This window comes from Epinephelus fuscoguttatus, linkage group LG10 (genome assembly GCF_011397635.1).
Source record: "Epinephelus fuscoguttatus linkage group LG10, E.fuscoguttatus.final_Chr_v1".
NCBI lineage: Eukaryota > Metazoa > Chordata > Actinopteri > Perciformes > Serranidae > Epinephelus > Epinephelus fuscoguttatus.
The window spans coordinates 20,069,329-20,087,713 of NC_064761.1; the positions used below are offsets into that span (position 1 = coordinate 20,069,329).

General features: G+C 40.6%; 1 protein-coding gene across 1 annotated transcript; it reads left to right on the top strand.

The window, feature by feature from the left end:
- Positions 1–1,249: 1,249 nt before the first annotated feature.
- uhrf1 (ubiquitin-like with PHD and ring finger domains 1) lies at positions 1,250–18,274 on the top strand. Its single transcript, XM_049588732.1, has 17 exons — positions 1,250–1,360; positions 4,932–5,094; positions 5,218–5,481; positions 6,394–6,548; positions 8,917–9,132; positions 9,616–9,731; positions 9,907–10,093; positions 10,230–10,353; positions 10,655–10,762; positions 10,900–11,004; positions 11,120–11,226; positions 11,338–11,500; positions 11,701–11,838; positions 14,327–14,429; positions 14,666–14,814; positions 15,453–15,551; positions 16,762–18,274. The coding sequence occupies exons 2-17, from the start codon at positions 4,942–4,944 to the stop codon at positions 16,906–16,908; spliced, it is 2,334 nt and encodes a 777-aa protein (XP_049444689.1). The 5' UTR covers positions 1,250–1,360; positions 4,932–4,941; the 3' UTR covers positions 16,909–18,274.
- Positions 18,275–18,385: the final 111 nt, after the last annotated feature.

Below are 18,385 nucleotides of genomic sequence, written 5' to 3' on the forward strand. Positions count from 1 at the left end.
ATCGAACCGGCAACCCTCTTGCTGTGAGGAGAGAGTGCTAACCACCACACCACCATGCCGCAGAAATTAATTTGTTAGGTTAAAAAAAGCTGTGTCTCAGGAGATCAGATGGCTGTGACAATTGTGCACCAACAGCAAATTGACAAGTTTGAATTGATATTTTTCCTGGTTGCAGAATTTGAACTTCACCTGTGGGCCAAGCGTCTAGGAGAACTATGGTGGCTGACATGAAAACATGAAAACAAGAATAGCCCTCTCTGTAGCCAGTGTTTAATTTGTCTGTTCTGGGCTACTGTACAAAAAATGGACCTGCTCCATATGTAGATATAAACGTCTTATTCTAAGGGAATGAAAACACAACGATTCTTATCTTATCTGAGCATAAACTAATAGAAACATGAATATTGTATACTATTCCTGCCAACTGGGGCCCCTAAATCACACACACACACTGGACCTTTAAGTTAATAGTGACACAATAGAATGACAGGAAACACTGGAAGACCAGACTTGAGCTGGGGATGCTGTGGTCACATGCATCAGTGGTACACTCCTTCCACAAGTTCACCATATAACCTAGTACAGTACTCACTAAGCAAAGAGAAACAGAGATAGGCTGTGTCAGAAGCACATGACACATGCAGCGTGTTGCACTTTGTGGATGTAGTATTTTCCGAGCCAACACACACCCACACGCAGTTTCTCCCATTCACCCAAATACAGATCCTCCTCTCACACATCCTACACCTGCTTCTTATTTCCACTGCTCTAGTTTGAAATGAGTTGGCCTCATTCACTTTTCAGCTCCCGCCAAACTGAACCGGAGGTAATTGCACATAATTAATTAACAGCATCATGAGTGAATCAATCGAGGGGCTCCACGTTAAAGTTTATCATATTTAGACGGTCAGTTTAAAGCGGAAGCTCGCCAAACAACGAAGCACTCACGCTTCAGACATGATAAACAGCTCTACCAGCGGGGTTGTTTACCAGAGCCACCATCTGTCTTTTCAGGTTGCCGGTTTACTCGAGCGCTTCGTAATCTCGCGATAAATGTCGAGGTAATGGCGAGCTGCACCCACGAGAATGTCGTTTCGCGCGCTGAAGCTAAGCTCCAGTCACATTCCAGATTGACAGCTCTGCCAGCCAATAGAATCGAGTTGCTTAGAGGAAGCCAGCCAATGGCGAAGCTGAGTTTTTAGAGCAGGCGGGGTATGAAAGTCTTGAAGAATAACTCATTGATCAATCTCCAACAAGGCAAGAGTTGGTCGTACAAACCGCACACAGAAGTTATTTGCGGAAAACGTGCGCGTTACTCCGTTAACGTCAATTTCTTGGTTTCACTTGGACGAACAAACAGGTAAAGCGGTTTTTTTCTCATGTTGTGATAACTTTTAAAATTGTGCTCATTGATATGTTCACTCAGAAGCTAGCTCACTATGGTTAGCTAACTTGACTTTAGTCCAGCCTCGTTTCTGTTTGGCTAAGCTCACCAAGTTCCCCAGCCAGCTAAATGTTAAACTCAAAATAATTGAAATAATAAGTTACCGGGACTGTTTTCATGCTGCTGAATGTACTCTGACTCCTAATTGCTAAGATTCAGTTACCAGTTGAGAGCTCTAACAATAAGTTGTAACGTGGGTTGCTCTATGCATTGATGGGTGGTGATGAACTTGACTACCACGAGCTGTTATCTTGTGGTGTTTATCTGTAGTAAAGCCACACTATGTGTAACACATGGCAATATTAAAACCAGCTTTGCCCCCTAACTGCTTCCCATGAAGCAACAACAAACACGCTAACCTCAAACAACATGCTTATTTTCCTCTTTTTCCGTGTTGGCTCCTGATGAATTAGCTCGTGTTTTTCGTCTGTATTTTGAATTAAATGAATGGTTTTGGTGAAACCGTGCGTTGAAGGTGGTAGTAAGGAGTTTGTTTTCGATGTTACCAGTCGTGTTTTGTTCACTGGTGTTGGTTTATTTCGAGCCAGCAGAGCGAACAACACCTCAGCTGAGACCGTGAAAGTAAAAGACAAGCAGCCGTCGAGCCCGCAGCTCACCGCTCAGTAGGAACAAAGCACGGTCTGTGTGGAGAAATGAGTGGTTTATTATTGTGAAAATCGCCTACAAACTGCATATGATGTAGTATTTCGGTGTGTTTTATTGTCAGAGACCGAAGGCACATTGTTTGCTAGCGCTCCCTCCCGTCCGGATGTGCCTGCTTTTAAAAGAACTGGGAGTGGCCTACAGCTCAGTTTCCCGCACTGTATTTAAATCAGCTTGTTCCCTCCCTTTCTGATATTCTGTTGAAGTGACAGCCCAGTGCTGACAGCAGCACAATACACCCACCAAGGACTGGCATAATCTAACTATTGCTGCTGAGAAACTTGTAAACCATCCTTTAAAAATAATTTCATTTAGACCAAAAAGAATGTACCATTTCAGTGAATAGATTAACTTAATGCATGCACAGAATGCAACAAAAAGTGCTTTACAGTTCAGCAGCAGATAGATGCGGCAAAAAGGTAAATTTAAACTATTAGACAACACTCATGCAATGAGAAATGAGAGAAAATCACACAATATTAAATCAGACTACTGCTAGTTATAGGCAATATTGAAAATGTATGTTTTGCGCTGTCATGTCAGCCACCAAGTCTAATAATAATACCAAACTTTATTTATATAGCACATCAGCTTGAGAAATGGAGCACAAATTGCTTTACAATAAAAGCATTATAAGCACTGAGGGCTTCGCATGAAAATAGACATAACAGACATTAATCAGGCAAGGCAATTCAATATAAAATGAAGTTCAAAACAATTAAAACATGGATTAACTGATTCATACAGTCATAGAGTTGTAAAACTACAAATCATAAAATCAAGTACGATTTTTAAAAGCGCTGTGGCAGCATGAAGCGTAAACAGAAAGTAAAAGGAAAGAGTTTCAGACCTGCAGGAAAGTCAGAGCGAATTAAAAGCTAAGGTGTTTTAGCTGTCTTTTATATAGAAGAATATTTAGGAAGCTAGCTTCCCTCATATCTGTAGGTAGTGCATTCCATAGATTTGGGGTGTAACTGACAAAGGCTGCATCCCCCAATATTAAAAGGCAGGGTGTTGTAATCTTCTGGGGCATCTCCAAAGTTTTTGGTCATGACTTAGAAAGTAGAAACAGTTAAGAAAACAATTGCGGAGGATCTCAGGGTTCATGTAGGGACATGTTATGAGAGAGAGTGAAGCCATTAAGTGCTTTTTTGAATATTTTTTTAGATATTTTTATGGGCATTTTTTGCCTTTAATTGATAGGATAGTGAAGTGTGAAAGGGGGAGAGAGAGAGGGAGAGACATGCAGCAAAGGGCCACAGGCTGGAGTCGAACCTGGGCCGCTGCAGCAACAGCCTTGTACATGGGGCGCTTCCTCTACCACTAAACCACCGACGCCCCACCCATTAAGTGCTTTTAAGAAGTAAAAGGACTTCAAAATCTATTCTAAATGATTGAGTTTGCAGGAACTTTATGCTTTCACAGTGTCTACAAAGTGCTTTCAATAAGCAACAAACCAGAGTGCTGGATTTGTGTGGATTGAAAGCTTAAGGGTGGAGGGAAAGACTTACTTAAAATTTGGCCAGCTCAGTGTGGACATGGGCTAAATAGTCACAGTTGCGGGTTCAGAATCAGCAAATCTTTATTGACCATAACAAGGAAATGTGTGTATGAAATGGCTCACAAGAAAACAAAAACCACAACACATAGTAAGGTACAAAGAAATATAATAGTGCATCAAGCATGCAAGTATATTCATAGCATGTATTTATATGCAAATACATGCTGTGGAATTTGGTTAAAATTGAGAACAACAGTAGTCATTGAATAGAGGAATATTAATACACACAAACAGCACTTGGTAACTTTTTAAAAAATGTTTTATATTTGCTGAAACTGTCCAAATATTCAACCAGCGCTAAATGAGACAGATTGTGAAAAAAATCCTCTGCCGACTCTATTGCCTTGAGGCATTTCTAATGACCCTACTGCATGCGAACGAAAACATCCAGTCAGAGCCAAGGAGTCTCGGCTCTCAATTAAGGATCCGGAAGTGCGGTCAAACTGTTAAACTAGCCAGCGCTTATCAAATATGAATCAAGATTCTTTTACTGCTTTGCCCATTCTGTGCCTTTTAAATGCTTCCAGAAATGTATCATGGTGTCCTGTTAAGCTGTAAAATTTAAATTTTTTGACCTGTCCGCCATGTTGGATGCAGTTAAAATGGAGTGCAGCTGCGTTAGCAATTCCTCTGCTCTGATTGGTTGCTGTCATGAGGCAGTCTGATTTTGGCACATCCGTTTAGAGGCAGTAGGAAGAGGAGGAGGTGCATCTTTTTTTTCACAGACTATCTGTCTCATGCACGTCTTTCAGAATATGGTGTTAGTTTCTACAAATAGGACACAAAATTACTTTTATAAAAAATGTTACTTTAGCTTCAATTAATGCAGTGAGCAGAGGAAACCAATGCTCATTTATTTGCAAAACAAACTGACCTTTAAAAACCTCTTCACTACAGTGTTGCCTCTAGAGGAAAATGTTAAAAATAAAATCTAGGATTGATGCACAGACCAAATCATATTTTATCAGACAAAGCCGTAGTGGTGTTCATTGGGCTTTATCTACATGTTTTATTTCAGGTATTACTTTGGTTTAAAATGTTCTTTGCAGTGGAAACAGATGCAAACAAACACAAATGAATAGTAAACGATGCCCATGCAAGTGATAGAAATTTACCAAAACTGGCTCGCTTCTGATCACTGTGCTGGAGTCGAAGGTGTAAACAATCAGTCAATCCATCAAACAAGACTGATTACAGTATCTAGTGACGTAATTGCAATGATTATTATTGCTATAACGGATCATGGTTTGGCTGTTGACACAGGGCAGCTGCAATGTGGATTCAAGTTCGCACAATGGATGGGAAGGAAACCCACCGGGTGGATTCCCTGTCCAAACTCACCAAGGTAGATGAGCTGCGTCTCAAAATCAGCGAGATCTTCAAGGTGGAGCCAGAGAGGCAGAGGCTGTTCTACCGTGGCAAGCAGGTGAGGCAGCATGGTTAAAATTATGCTCAAAGATGTATCTTTGATGATGTTTGTGGAGGTATTTGTGTCCTATTAAGTTAATAAAAGCTTCCTTAAAATTCATATTTTTCTGTCTTTCATCAGATGGAGGATGGCCATACCATATTCGACTACAACGTGGGTCTTAATGACATAGTGCAGCTGCTTGTTAGGCAGAAGATGCAGCCCATCAATGTCGTCAAAAGCAAGGACAAAGAAGCTGAGCTCTCCGACTCCGATTCTGGTTGTGGCTCAACCCAGAGTGAGTCTGACAAGAGCTCAACTCACAGTGAGGTAGAGGGTCAGACCGCCGGCACCTCTGCCCAGACGACCCCAGAGCTCATCGACCCAGGGTTTGGATTTTACAAGGTACGTATTTAAAGCTGGTAGTTGGGATTACATTGGGTGTTTATACTGAAAGTCTTTACAGGTAATTTCTGCCTTGTGGGGAGGTGGAAAACAATTATTTCTGTAGGGATAGGTGGTGAAAAGCTGTGGTGTATGACCTGCATTTAGCTGTGGTTAGAAGAGGTCATCAAGCGTGTTCACTAACTAACACGTTGACCCAATTGGATTAGTCACCACTGTTGGTTTAATGGAGCTGGACTGCAACGTGGATATTTCTTCTACTTTTTCATGTTTCATTTTGGGGTGATTTGGAATACGTTCTTTAAAGATATTTTCTGGGCCATTTTGTCTTTAATGGACAGTACAGGTAAGTGTGAGGGGGGGGGGGGGGGAGATGACATGCAGCAAAGGATCACAGGCTGGATTTGAACCTGGGCCGCTGCGGCAACAGCCTTGTACATGGGGCGCCTGCTCTACCACTAAGCCACAGACGCCCCGGAATACGTTCTTTTTTCTTGCTGCCTCTAACAACAGCTGTTGGCCAGTGACACCTCCTGATAATCGTGTTCATCTCAATAAAATGCATATTTCTCCACATGAAGTCATGCTGACATTTGTGTGGGCCACTTTCTGTAAGAGGGAGGGTGTAAATAAATGGGAATACTGCAGGGGGCACTGGCCACCCTCCACTATAAGCAGGAGACATTCACCAATATGAAAACTTCAGCTGCTAGTATATTTCTTCAGAGCTGCATGTCGGATGGTCGAATAGCTTCAGAAACCCCTCCAGTACATTTTAAAATGCTGATTAGCCTTTGGATCTTGTTTTTGTACATTCACATGATGCATTTTTTGAGTTATTACATGTTGCGCTGTGCGAATGTCTCTGCTCTGAATATCTGGCTAACCTTTTCTTTTCTGTGTGTCTTTAAGATCAATGAGCTGGTTGATGCAAGGGATTTGAACATGGGGGCGTGGTTTGAGGCCCAGATTGTGAATGTTACAAAGACGGAAAAGACGCCTAAAGAAGAGGGTGCTGAGGCGCAGCCAGCGGGGGAGGAGATACTGTACCATGTTAAATATGAAGAGTAAGAATCCTTTTCTATTACGCATGCTTATCACTGTTTTTTTCCCCCAAAGATTTTGACCACCAATCAGCAGTCATCAATTACATATGTTGAGCCCAATTAACCCCACTCTGTGAGCTATCTTTGTATTAACATAAAAGTTTTGTTAACAAATAGGCCATCTGCAATGCAGATGTTATTTTATAGTTGTAGAAGGAGAAACAAATTGCTGTTTAAAGTACACGACTGAATAACATAACTGATACAAGCAGTAGAATTGATTATAAATGGCAGTGGGATTATGTTGACTATCTAAACTACAGGAAGGAGATGGAGCACTCTAATACTCTATATTTTTAAAATTAAAAGTATTAACCAAATGGTGAACGAAAGACTATTGCTCATCAAAGATGATTTCAGAAATTTCCAGGTCTGGATGAGTATGGAAAAATAATTGCATTTCCAGATGACTGATATTGCCCCAATTCTGTTTTCTAAAATATTAAAGGCAGAATTTCTAAAAAGTGAATTAATCTTATAAGTGGAGTGTTGTTCATGGGGCTTAGAGCAGGCAGCTAACGCAGTATGTAAGAGTGCAGGCCAAGGAGAGCTTGATGTTGTCAAAAGCAAAGAAAGAAGTATGGCATGGGACTGAATGCCCGCTCCTATGCAGAGCTGCCTCTATGCCTGTATGTCAGAGTCTGCAAAGCAGCTCTGGACCAAATCTGTTGATCCGTGACCAGATTGGTTTAAACAAAAAAAAATTAGGAAATTTGTTTCAAATGCATGTATGCATAGCACCAAAAATAACCAAATACTAAACTTAACATTTAATTTTAATCACTGAACATTTGAATTATGCAGTAATTTAATGGCCAGAAAAGTAAACAGTATCTTATCTGTGCAAGGAAGCCATACCTTTATGCTGCGTTCATGGGGAATCAGGCAGACGGAACAGTCAGATGAAATGACAGGACAGTAAAACGAAAACATGCATGTTGATGTGTTGCCATATTGTTAACAAAGAATTTAATAAAATACATGAAATCGTTCTTTTAAACATAATTTTTCTAGTAATGTCCAGTGATTATCCAGACTTCATGTGTTTACCTTGTGTGACGGGGCTATGTAACTTCCCGTTTTAAATTCCGCCGTGAAGGACGGCAAAAGTTTAAATATTTTAGCTTTAAATGGCAGTGCTGTTCAGTTACTGTCGCTGGCCTCATTCAATTTACCCGTCCTGCTCTCCTTCACTAAAATGACGTCTTCTGCCCCCTTGATTCCATGTGAATGCAGCATTATGGATGTGTTCATCGTTGTTTTAATTGACACAATAAATAAACAAGGCTGCACAGATGCCATGAAGATTTCTTTAATTAACGTTTTCATCCTATTCTAGTTATTTGTACTCACGTGTCATATATGCTCTGAAGATCTGCTCAGAATCCTTGAAATCTGAGTGTGGAAAATTACGGAATTTTAAAATGGTAAATGTGTAGGAACCCCAAAGTTCATATAAGCAGGTTTCAATCAATTGGTTTATCAATTCTTTATTTCTCAAACACACTGATTGCTTGTGTGAGAGGGACAGTGAGTGATATTTTTTGTTCAAAATGTGAACTTCATAATCTGTCAGAGCTGCAGTGATGGAAAGTCAGTGTATTTAATATTCAACCTTTAAGTGGTAACATGTCAGTTCCAGAGAGTCTAATGCAGATGTGATATCTTTTACATAAAGACATCATACCTACATTAATCTGGTCTGCAGACTGCAGAGGCAGTGTTAAGTCCAAGGGTAGTTAGTCTGCTGTAGTACTAATCTTTCTCAGTGAGACATGACACTTTACAATGAAACGGTTTTCTCTCCTGTCGTAAAATGTGTAAATATTTGAAGAAAGTCATTGCTGGATAGAAGCACAGTAGATTTGAAGGCACGACACTAATTTAAACCATCAAACCCTATCACCAGTTAGTCAACATAACGTGTGCTTTTATTGGCTAATTGAAATAAAGTGCTGTTAATCTACGACTGCTGTAAAATGGATCACTTCCTGCTGCAGCTTCACCTCAAGGGCATCTGACAGATCCTCATGAAATGGCACAGTTTCAAATTAAGAGAATTGAATGATTTGAAAGACAGTGGCATTGCAATGTAAATCTTTGTGAGAAAGGAATTAAGATTGAGCTAAAAATTTAAGTTTGGAGGAGTTTGCAGTCCTAACAGATGCATTCAACAATTGTTGTATCAGTGCTGCACCAGTAGACGATCCTCACCATTTAAACACACTTTTATAAATTCAGCTACACTGCACTGTGTAGGAAGCACCTGTGGTGGTGTGTGGCTTGCCCCCAAACTGCAACTGATGTGATATCACATTTACCATCCCAGCTACCCAGAAAACGGAGTGATTCAGTTGCTGGCCAAGGATGTTCGTCCACGAGCCCGCACAGTGTACCAGTGGCACCAGCTGGAGCCACAAATGGTCGTTATGGTCAACTACAATCCAGATGACCCCAAGGAGCGTGGCTACTGGTATGATGCTGAGATCCAGAGGAAGAGGGAGACACGCACCGTGCGAGAGATCTATGCCAAGATTATCCTTGGGTAAGGACTGCCATAAGTCAAATATTTTTTTAAATAAGTGGCAGGTGATCATCTTGTGGTCCCATTTTTATCTATATATTAAAGTTGTTGGGTTTTGGGAAGCCACAGAAGCAGGTGGGAAGAGGTTTCCTGCTGTGCTATCAGAGTATATTTCATATCATAGTAATTTGTGTTGGTAATGCTCTAAGAGGTTTGGGTATTAATCCCTATGTGGATATGGATCTCATTAACACCTTGAGAAAAAGAATTGTATTTGGCTCCTGATAATCATTTGATAGCAGAAAAAGTGTATTGACATATTTTTGTATATATTACACGCACACAGCTGTGTTTGTCTACAGGTTTTCATTGTCCCTGCTAAGTTTCATGTGTTCGCTGTTCTAAACTTTCCAAGTGTTTCATATGAAATATTATAAGTGGGAGAATGTACTACTTTATTTCTACTATGACAGACACTCTGACAGTTTGTGTCTTTACTTACAGTGATGCTGGTGACTCTCTTAATGACTGCCGGATCATGTTCCTGACTGAAATCTACAAAATCGAGGAGCCTGGTTCCCTGGGTGACGCCCCAGCTGGATCTGAGAGTCCACTAAAAAGTAGGTTTAAAAATATTCTCCTCAGATATATTCTATATTTCAGAATATTCTGTGCCTGTAAATGTAGTCATTGTGAAAAAAAAAATGTGGCGTGTGAATCATCCATGTGAACAGTTGATGTTAATTGGTACAGATGAAACTCGCCCTACCTCACTGAAATGTCTGTATTCTCCAGGGTCAAATGGACCTGAATGCAAGCACTGTAAGGACGATCCCAAGAAAAACTGTCAGTGGTGTAACTGCCATATCTGCGGCATCAAGCAGGATCCTGACAAACAGCTGCTGTGCGATGAATGTGACATGGCCTATCACACTTACTGCCTGAACCCTCCACTCACCTCCATCCCTGACGACGAGGACTGGTCAGTAGGATCATGTGCAGAACTCAACAATCCATTGAATCGCACAGATACCATGACATCTCTGTAACATGGAGTCATCACTTGTGTTATTGATACACTGTGCTATAATTGACCTCTGCATGTCATACTGTCTCAGGTATTGCCCAGGTTGCCGTAATGACGCCAGTGAGGTCGTGTTGGCTGGAGAGAAGCTGAAGGAGAGCAAGAAGAAAGCCAAGATGGCATCTGCCAGCTCCTCCAGCCAGAGGGACTGGGGCAAGGTGAGTGCTGCTGATACAGACAGCAATTATTATTCAGATTTTGATCATTTTTAGACATTTAAAATTATGGTTTTGATATGTCACTAATTAGGGTTGTTATCACAGTTGAAATGAACAACAATTAACATTTTATACCAACTGATTTGTCAAAAATATTGGCACTGGTGACAGTACGTACAGTATGTTGTGAGAAATAAGAATACAGATGACATGCTCAATGTCCTGTAGAAAAATAGCTGTGTTACTGTACTTGGTGATTAACACCAAAGTTTTCAAATATAAATTACTCCTCCCCCTCCAGGGAATGGCTTGCGTTGGTCGAACCAAGCAGTGCACCATTGTCCCGTCCAACCACTACGGCCCAATCCCCAGCATCCCTGTCGGTTCCCTGTGGAAGTTCAGAGTGCAGGTCAGCCCACGCAACTCAAGAGTTCAATTAATGCTGTTGAACTGTTGCAACATATGTTGATTATAAAAAGTACTAGGGTTTTGTTGTGCTTTGTCCCACTGGTCTCCAATAATGTTGAATTTCTTTGGCTTATCCAGGTTAGTGAATCTGGCGTCCACAGGCCTCATGTAGCTGGCATTCATGGCAGGAGCAACGATGGTGCCTACTCTCTGGTCCTGGCAGGAGGATATGAGGATGATGTGGTATGCTGTTTTTCTTTTTTCCCCTTTTGTCTTCAGTCTCTTTATTTATAATATTTTAAGTAATGTTATCAGACAGGGTGTGTCATTTTAATATTTATTGTGTCTTGCATTGTAGGATGATGGTAATGAGTTCACTTACACTGGGTCTGGAGGGCGAGATCTTTCTGGAAACAAGAGGACCGCTGAGCAGTCGTGTGATCAGACACTTACCCACATGAACAGGTATGACGCTAATGGCCCTCACACATTATAACTTGCTCTAAATTTTTGAATTGTTACTTTTTGCTTCATTTTATTTTGCACATACAAATTACTTTCTCTGGTTCTCACCAGGGCGCTGGCTCTAAACTGCAATGTGCCTGTCAATGACAAAAACGGAGCTGAGGCCAAGAACTGGAAAGAAGGCAAACCCGTTAGAGTTGTGCGCAGCTGCAAAGGTCGCAAGCATAGTAAATACTCCCCTGAGGAAGGAAACAGATATGATGGGATATATAAGGTAAGGACAAGTTTCTGTATGTCCTGTTGTGAGGTGTGACAATGAACTCATCGCATGGATGAATTGATTGACTCAACTAAGATCTAGAATCTAGAATAAAGAAGTCCAGTAAGCCAGCAACTACTGCTTATTTGAATAACTCGTGTGATTTGAAGCATCTCTCAGTAGTTTTACTTGACTTTGTCATTGATTTCCTTCAGGTGGTGAAGTACTGGCCAGCCAAAGGCAAGTCTGGCTTCTTGGTCTGGCGTTATCTGCTTAAGCGTGATGATGATGAGCCAGCACCGTGGACCAGAGACGGCAAGGAACGCATCAAGAAGCTTGGTCTCACCATGCAGGTAGAGATGATCACTCAGACTACTTCATACCAAGAGGGTTTTTCTATACAAAAAGTCCCAGTTCTTAGGTCTGCAGTGGTGTTGAGGCCCAGACACATCAAACAGACATCGAAGAACTAGTTGCGTGGGAGTGGAGTGTTGCGTCGCCTCATGTCAACTGTGTCTCGGTCAAAAAGTTGCACCTAAACATACTGCAAAGACTACGGCCAACAGGCATCAAGTACACATGTTCTGCACCTGTGTGAGAAGAAATAACTCTGGACGGTAGCAGGCGGCAGTAGTCTGTATTCATCATACAAAAAGGGGAAACATGAAGTCTGACAGGATGTAATCAAGACACTAGCCAGTTAGCACATGAACACAACCAGGGGGTATTCCAGAAAGCGGGTTATGTGAAAACTCAGCGTAATTTAACCCTGTGATGAGGGAAACTCTGAGTTATCCGTTCCAGAAAGAGAGGTAACTGAAACTCTGAGTCAGTCACCATGGTAACAGACTTTGTGAACATAACCTGCTCGCTGACAGGTTTTCTTCAATAAACCCTGAGTTTTTCTCTGTCTCCTCCCTTTTACACACTGTTTCATTTCCTCATTCATTCAGTCCGTGTCAAAGCTTGTATCGAAGCGCATTAATTAGCGGAGATTTACCGTCTGTCACAGTCTAAATCCTGCTGGATATTAGTTTGATACTCAGGACCATCTTAAGTTACTGAATTTGTGCACATCAGTCATTTCTTTGGACATCGGTTTTTGTCTTTACATTCAAATATTACACAGCAAGAATTCACCCTCAGCTCAGAATCAAACATCTGTCCTTTTTATATTATTTTTTTATAACACTGTGCACAAGGATCAGACTGTCAGTCTGTTAGAGCACCTCCCAAATGTTTATTGCACATAATGTGTAGGTCTAATTATTTAAATTTTAAAAATCGGTATGAAGCTTTAGACACGTAGTATCCATGACTAATGATCTCTATCACTGATGTCATTGGTCGCACCGATGGAACATAATTCCTATAGCCTAATATTGAGGATTATATGTTCATATTTCTGAGTGAGCAATGGAGCAACATTTCAGTGTCTTTAAATTTACTACATTTGTAGCTGAAATAAAGTCACTGAATGCTGTTGAGTCAAGATACAAATAGATGTCCAAAATTTTAAAATCTACTGTATTTTAACCTCAGCGTCTTTTCAAGTGCAAATCACCAAACATATTATTACTGGGTCAGACTGTGAGTTTACAGTCATGTCTTTGTCTTTGATCTATAGCCTAGCCTATATGTTTTAAATCTTCCTATTTTTCAGTTGCTGCCTCCTGTGTTTTTCCCCATCAGATTAAATATGAACAAATATATTTTTATATATTATTAATATAATGTATCTACAGCCTGATACACAGTCAGATTCCACCACTTTATCTTCATTAAGGAAATGTAAGTCTGATAAATGATGAATAAACGGACAACACTGAATAAAACTTTTTTATTAACTTTATGGTTAACTAATTTACATTTTCCTCGCTCTGACTCAGGCTCTTCTTTTAAAGATAAACGTGCACCGTCTGCTACTACTACTGCATTAATATCTCTACATCCACTGAATTAAAATGGAGGTGCTGTCTTTTATTTACCTGTTGCCATGGTGAATCGTGGAGTCGGAGCTCCATTGATGATGGCTTTTTATTGTCGGCTTAACTCAGAGTGAACATACTCAGAGTTGACTGACTGACTAACTCAAATCAGAGTTTCCCATCTCAGGGTAAATCAACTCAGAGTTCAGGGTTAGACTCAGTTTGCTGAACCTCCTACCTGGAATACCCCTCTGGTGTTGAAAGAACAAAGGATATTTACCGTGTGCCAGTGCATAGTAACCCACACCATTATGAATTGTGTCTGCCAAGAGCTCAGTGGCTGAAAAAAATAATTTTGCCTCACAAGTTTGCTTCGATCTCACTCCCTCTTGACTTTTGTCATTTGTTTGCTTTCCTCGCTTCTGTTTTTCTTCTTGTTCACTGAGTTAAACTGCCAAACAGAGTAATTTTAGTCACTGATGGGCTCTGCTGAGTCCGACGCAGATTAAACATGCTGAATCGTCTGAAAAACAGGCAATTAGGGCCAACGGTGCAGGACACCCAGCCAAAACTAGAGCAACAGATGCTCACCAATGGCCCAGCATTGACCAATGGCCAACCGTCTGCTTGGTGTGTCAGGGTCCCTAAGATGGGGTCAGAGCCTGGATTAAAAAATTTTCAATGAAGATGTGTAAAAAATGCTTAAACTCGCACAAACATTCTAGCATGCTAATGTTAGCATGTTTTGTCACCATTACATTAAACACTTAAACTCATTATAGCATGTTAAAGTACGAGCAGGTGCATATTTAATTGTTGCATAGTAAATGTTAAGATGCAGACATTAGCTTTGCTTTGAGCTGATTGGTAGCGAGAGCGTAACTTCAATTAAATGGTCTCAATGTTGTTTCAGTATCCTGCTGGCTATCAGAAAGAGAAAGAGAACAAAAATGAAGTGGAGGAGGAGGCGGCAACACCCAACAAGTCAAAGAGGAAGAGAAAATCTCAGGCCAGTGGTAAGTTCTCTGTGTATGTGGGTGTGAGGTTGTTGTTGTTGTTGTTGTTGTTGTTTTTTTAACCTTTCTCCCATATTCAACTGCTGTGAATCACCCCTGAGCTGTGTGTTGGGTTGTTGTGGTGTACTGTATCACTGACGGGAGATTGAATTTTATGTTTGTTTGTTTCTGTGTAGAAAGTCAAGTATAATCTGCCACCAACTCTGTAGTGAAATGAAAATGTTTCTTTCTGCCAGAATCCCCCAAGACCTCACCAGCAAAGACTCCCAAGAAAATAAAGGTAGAAGTGTACAAGCTCACCCAGGAGCAGAAAGGTCTTATCAAGAGTGATGCACCAAACAAAAAGCTGTGGGATGAAGCCATGGAGTCACTGTCACTTGGACCGGTAAGCATGGCCGTGTATTTGGTGATGTCACCAGCCGGGTTTCTAAATGATTAAGCTAATGTTTTGGAGAAACTGTGGCTCTGTTTGTTATGCATGTGAATGAGAGCAACGAAGCGGTAAATCAAGCTTAAATTTCAAAACCACTTTAACACCTTCATTCAGTGAGCCTGAAGCAGTAGTGCTTTTTAGTGATTAATTAATGGCACAGTCACATTGGTGTGATTAAATTAAAAAAGCTAAGTTTGTCCAACACCCTATACCTTGGAAGCTCTATTGACAAGAAGTATGTACCTACAGTGGATTTATTTCCTAACTTAAAATGCCCTCTATGAATGAAAAGTTTGGTTTGTGTGAGTGTTGGATCTTTGTCAGTGCTGCATTTTGCTGTGGCTTTGTGAAACCACAGTGTGAACCAGTTATCGCTATATGGGTGTTGAGTTCAGGCGCAGCAGAAGCTTGTTGGTGTACATTTTTGCACGTGATGACCTTTAGGTGCCTCAAAAGTCTCTTGCACATATGAAATAGCAGAAGTCTGAGTAAAAAAAAAACAACTAACGAGACCTGCTTTAAACCTCCTTCTCTGAATAGTGATACAACTGTGTGTAATCTCTTCTCACACGTTTGATTTGTTTCTGCAGAAATTCTTGAACAAAGTTGAAGAAGTTTTCCTCTGCATTTGCTGCCAAGAAGTGGTCTATATGCCCATAACCACAGAGTGCCAACACAATGTCTGCAGGGTAAGAAACTATCTTTGTCACAAACTTTGGGATCCAGAGTGACAGCTTGATTGCAGGTGCAAAAAGAGCAGTAAACAAGACTCCATGAACACACTGTTGTTCACCAAAATAGATGAGCTTTCAGTAGGGATGTTGTTACCGTAACACAGTACAGTTACTGATCAACACATTCGACTATTTTTGTTTCCGGAAAAAAAGTTCAGATGGAGAGTAACATCCATCCAACACTGCCAACCAGCAAGTTTTAAGAAAACAAAATGTAAAAGGCCTTTACTTTTAGTCCGGTGCTCCAGTGACTCAGTGAGCTTTAGCGCTGCATTTTAGAGAGGGTCACACTTCACTGCTTGGTTTGGATGGGAGCTACCTAGCGGTGCTGCTCATTCTGCAATTACTGCTGTTAATACTGTCCTAGTGGCAGTACTGCATTGCTGCAGAAACGTACAGGCCACCCTCCAGTGTCCCCCCAGGTAGCCCTGGTGAGTAACTGCTTAATTTTAAGCCGCAAACGCCCTTTAGCAAGGTTAACTTTGTTAGCACCACTAGCCACACTGTCACTGCTAACTGCGCAAACAGATCTGCAGTGCCAGTGGAGGTTTGCGGTTAAAAATAGAGCCACTTACTCGCTGGGGGGAGACTGCAGGCGCAGCTGCTAACTTGTTTCCACCAAAGCTGGTTGGTGCCCAGTGCAGGAAACTGAAGAGTAGCAAAGTTAGCCTGTAGAACAAAATGCGTAACCGGTCAAAAATACTGTCAGTGGCTAACTGTTAACATCCCTAGCTTTTAGCTTACACATGCACATCTTTGAAATTCAGAGAGCAGGAAAAACATTGGAAAATCATTCTTTTTAAATATGACTTGATTGTATGCAGTTACTCAATCATACCTCTTTAACAGATGAAGGAGGTTTTTGATAAACGATATGACCTAAAACATTAAATTACTTCATTGTGTTGCAGGAGTGTTGGGGTTAGAATGGTTATCTTAAACATTGGGGTAGCTGTAGTAGCTTTTGATCTTCTGACACATCCCAACCTTACATCCACCCTGTGACAGAAATGTTTCTGAAACTGTCATATAGCATTCTAACTTAACGCTATCTTAAATTTACAAATTGATATCTAACAGAACATGAGTGACCTGTTACACAGTGACATGTTGATTTTAAAAAGTAGTAGTTCCTGAAATTGAAAGTTGTTTCTTTTTACCTCAGGAATGCCTGCAGCGGTCCTTCAAAGCAGACGTGTACACCTGCCCGGCCTGCAGGCACGACCTGGGCAAAAACTACTCCATGACCGTCAACAAATCCCTGCAAGATATTCTAAATCAGTTTTTCCCAGGGTACAGCAGCGGGCGATGATCATTGGCTCGGTCTACTCAGCCCTCGAGGAAACGCGATGTAAACTGTAAGGGGAATTTTCAGTAGAGGCAATAAAGAATCAGTTTCTCTTAATATATTTTTATGATTTATAAAACTACAATTTTTGTGGACTTCAATGCTGCCATTTTTCACCTTGGATCTGCCATGACGTGTAGTGAAAGATAAATTGAAAATTCCTTTTTGTAATTGTACCATTACTCCGTTAATACTTTACACCGTGATTTTACTCCCAGCGTTTTCATTTTGTACCATTAACTAATGCTAATGTTATCCATATTGTTAAATGTTTGTTACCTTTAACTAAATCCCTCCATTTTTAGCACTCCTTAAGAGAATGTTGAGTCAAAAGTGGTTTAGCCATTTGCCCAAGTTGTTTGGAGGTTGTTTTGTACGAGGCTTTTATTAGAATCCAGATCATATCTGGTGTGCCTTTAGTTTGGCTGTGGTTAGTCGTCATTTTGGTGCAATTTTTTAACATCTGTCAATGTCAACTGTCTGACCATCATCTGACCTGGAAGGCTCCATTATGTGACTCCTGTAGCTCTGTACTTGTCTTTACTTTAATTTTTAAATACCTGGTTTAGGGTTCAGTTGACCAACTAGATAAAAGTAGACAAACCATCAACATAGTCAGGGTTTGAAATATGCACCATCCACCGGCCAAATGCTGGTAAAATATGCACGTGGCTGCCAGAAACAAACAATAGTGGCCAGTAGATTCTGGAATCCATCAGCCACAGTTGCAGGTGGACATAAACTGCATAATATAATCTTGACAGGCTTCCAAATGTAACGCGTTGCATTTGTGCTGACTTGGATCAGATGATTTCAATTGCAGTAACATGACAAGTGATCAGAGCTCCATAACATGTAGATGAGACCCTGTGATACAAGCACAAACTGAACCACTTACATTTTTTTTGTTTGTTTTTCTGCTGGACAGTCTGAGAGTGTCGTGTCAGGGAATGGTGTCATCAAATGTGGTTGGACAGTTTGTGTATTGGTTCCTTAAATATTGTCATACCCTAATGTTATATTTGTATGTGAAGCTTGTGAGGTTTGGTTTAAAAGTTACTATGAATTTGATACAATCGGCTAAACATTATAGATTCTTAAGCCCATTATATACTGCGGTGAAGATTTGAATTTCCCCAGTTCACTTTTAATAAAGTCCAAAGAAACGAAACTACTTAACCAAGAGTGTAATGTAGGTCTCCCATATATCTAGCTCTTTAGACTTTGCCCTCACTCAAACCTAAGTGAGTCTAGAAACCTTATTTGTATTTTTTGCTAAAATTAAAATTTGTACTTTTTCATCTTTTATAATCTATTACTGCCATCTGGGGTGGGGTGGTGGATGTTGTTCAGTCAGATTTTTGTGTCTCCTGTGGTCACTTGTTCTACCTGACCACACTGAAATAAACAGAAAATGCTTGCATTAAGATGAAATGTTAAA

What these genes read in the sequence shown, in the direction of transcription:
- uhrf1 (XM_049588732.1), top strand. Translation starts at nt 4,942, where the DNA reads ATGTGGATTCAAGTTCGCACAATGGATGGGAAGGAAACCCACCGGGTG. An exon ending in ATCCCTGACGACGAGGACTG is followed by an intron (nt 10,094 to 10,229) that starts GTCAGTAGGATC and finishes ATACTGTCTCAG; the next exon opens with GTATTGCCCAGGTTGCCGTA. An exon ending in GATATGATGGGATATATAAG is followed by an intron (nt 11,501 to 11,700) that starts GTAAGGACAAGT and finishes GATTTCCTTCAG; the next exon opens with GTGGTGAAGTACTGGCCAGC.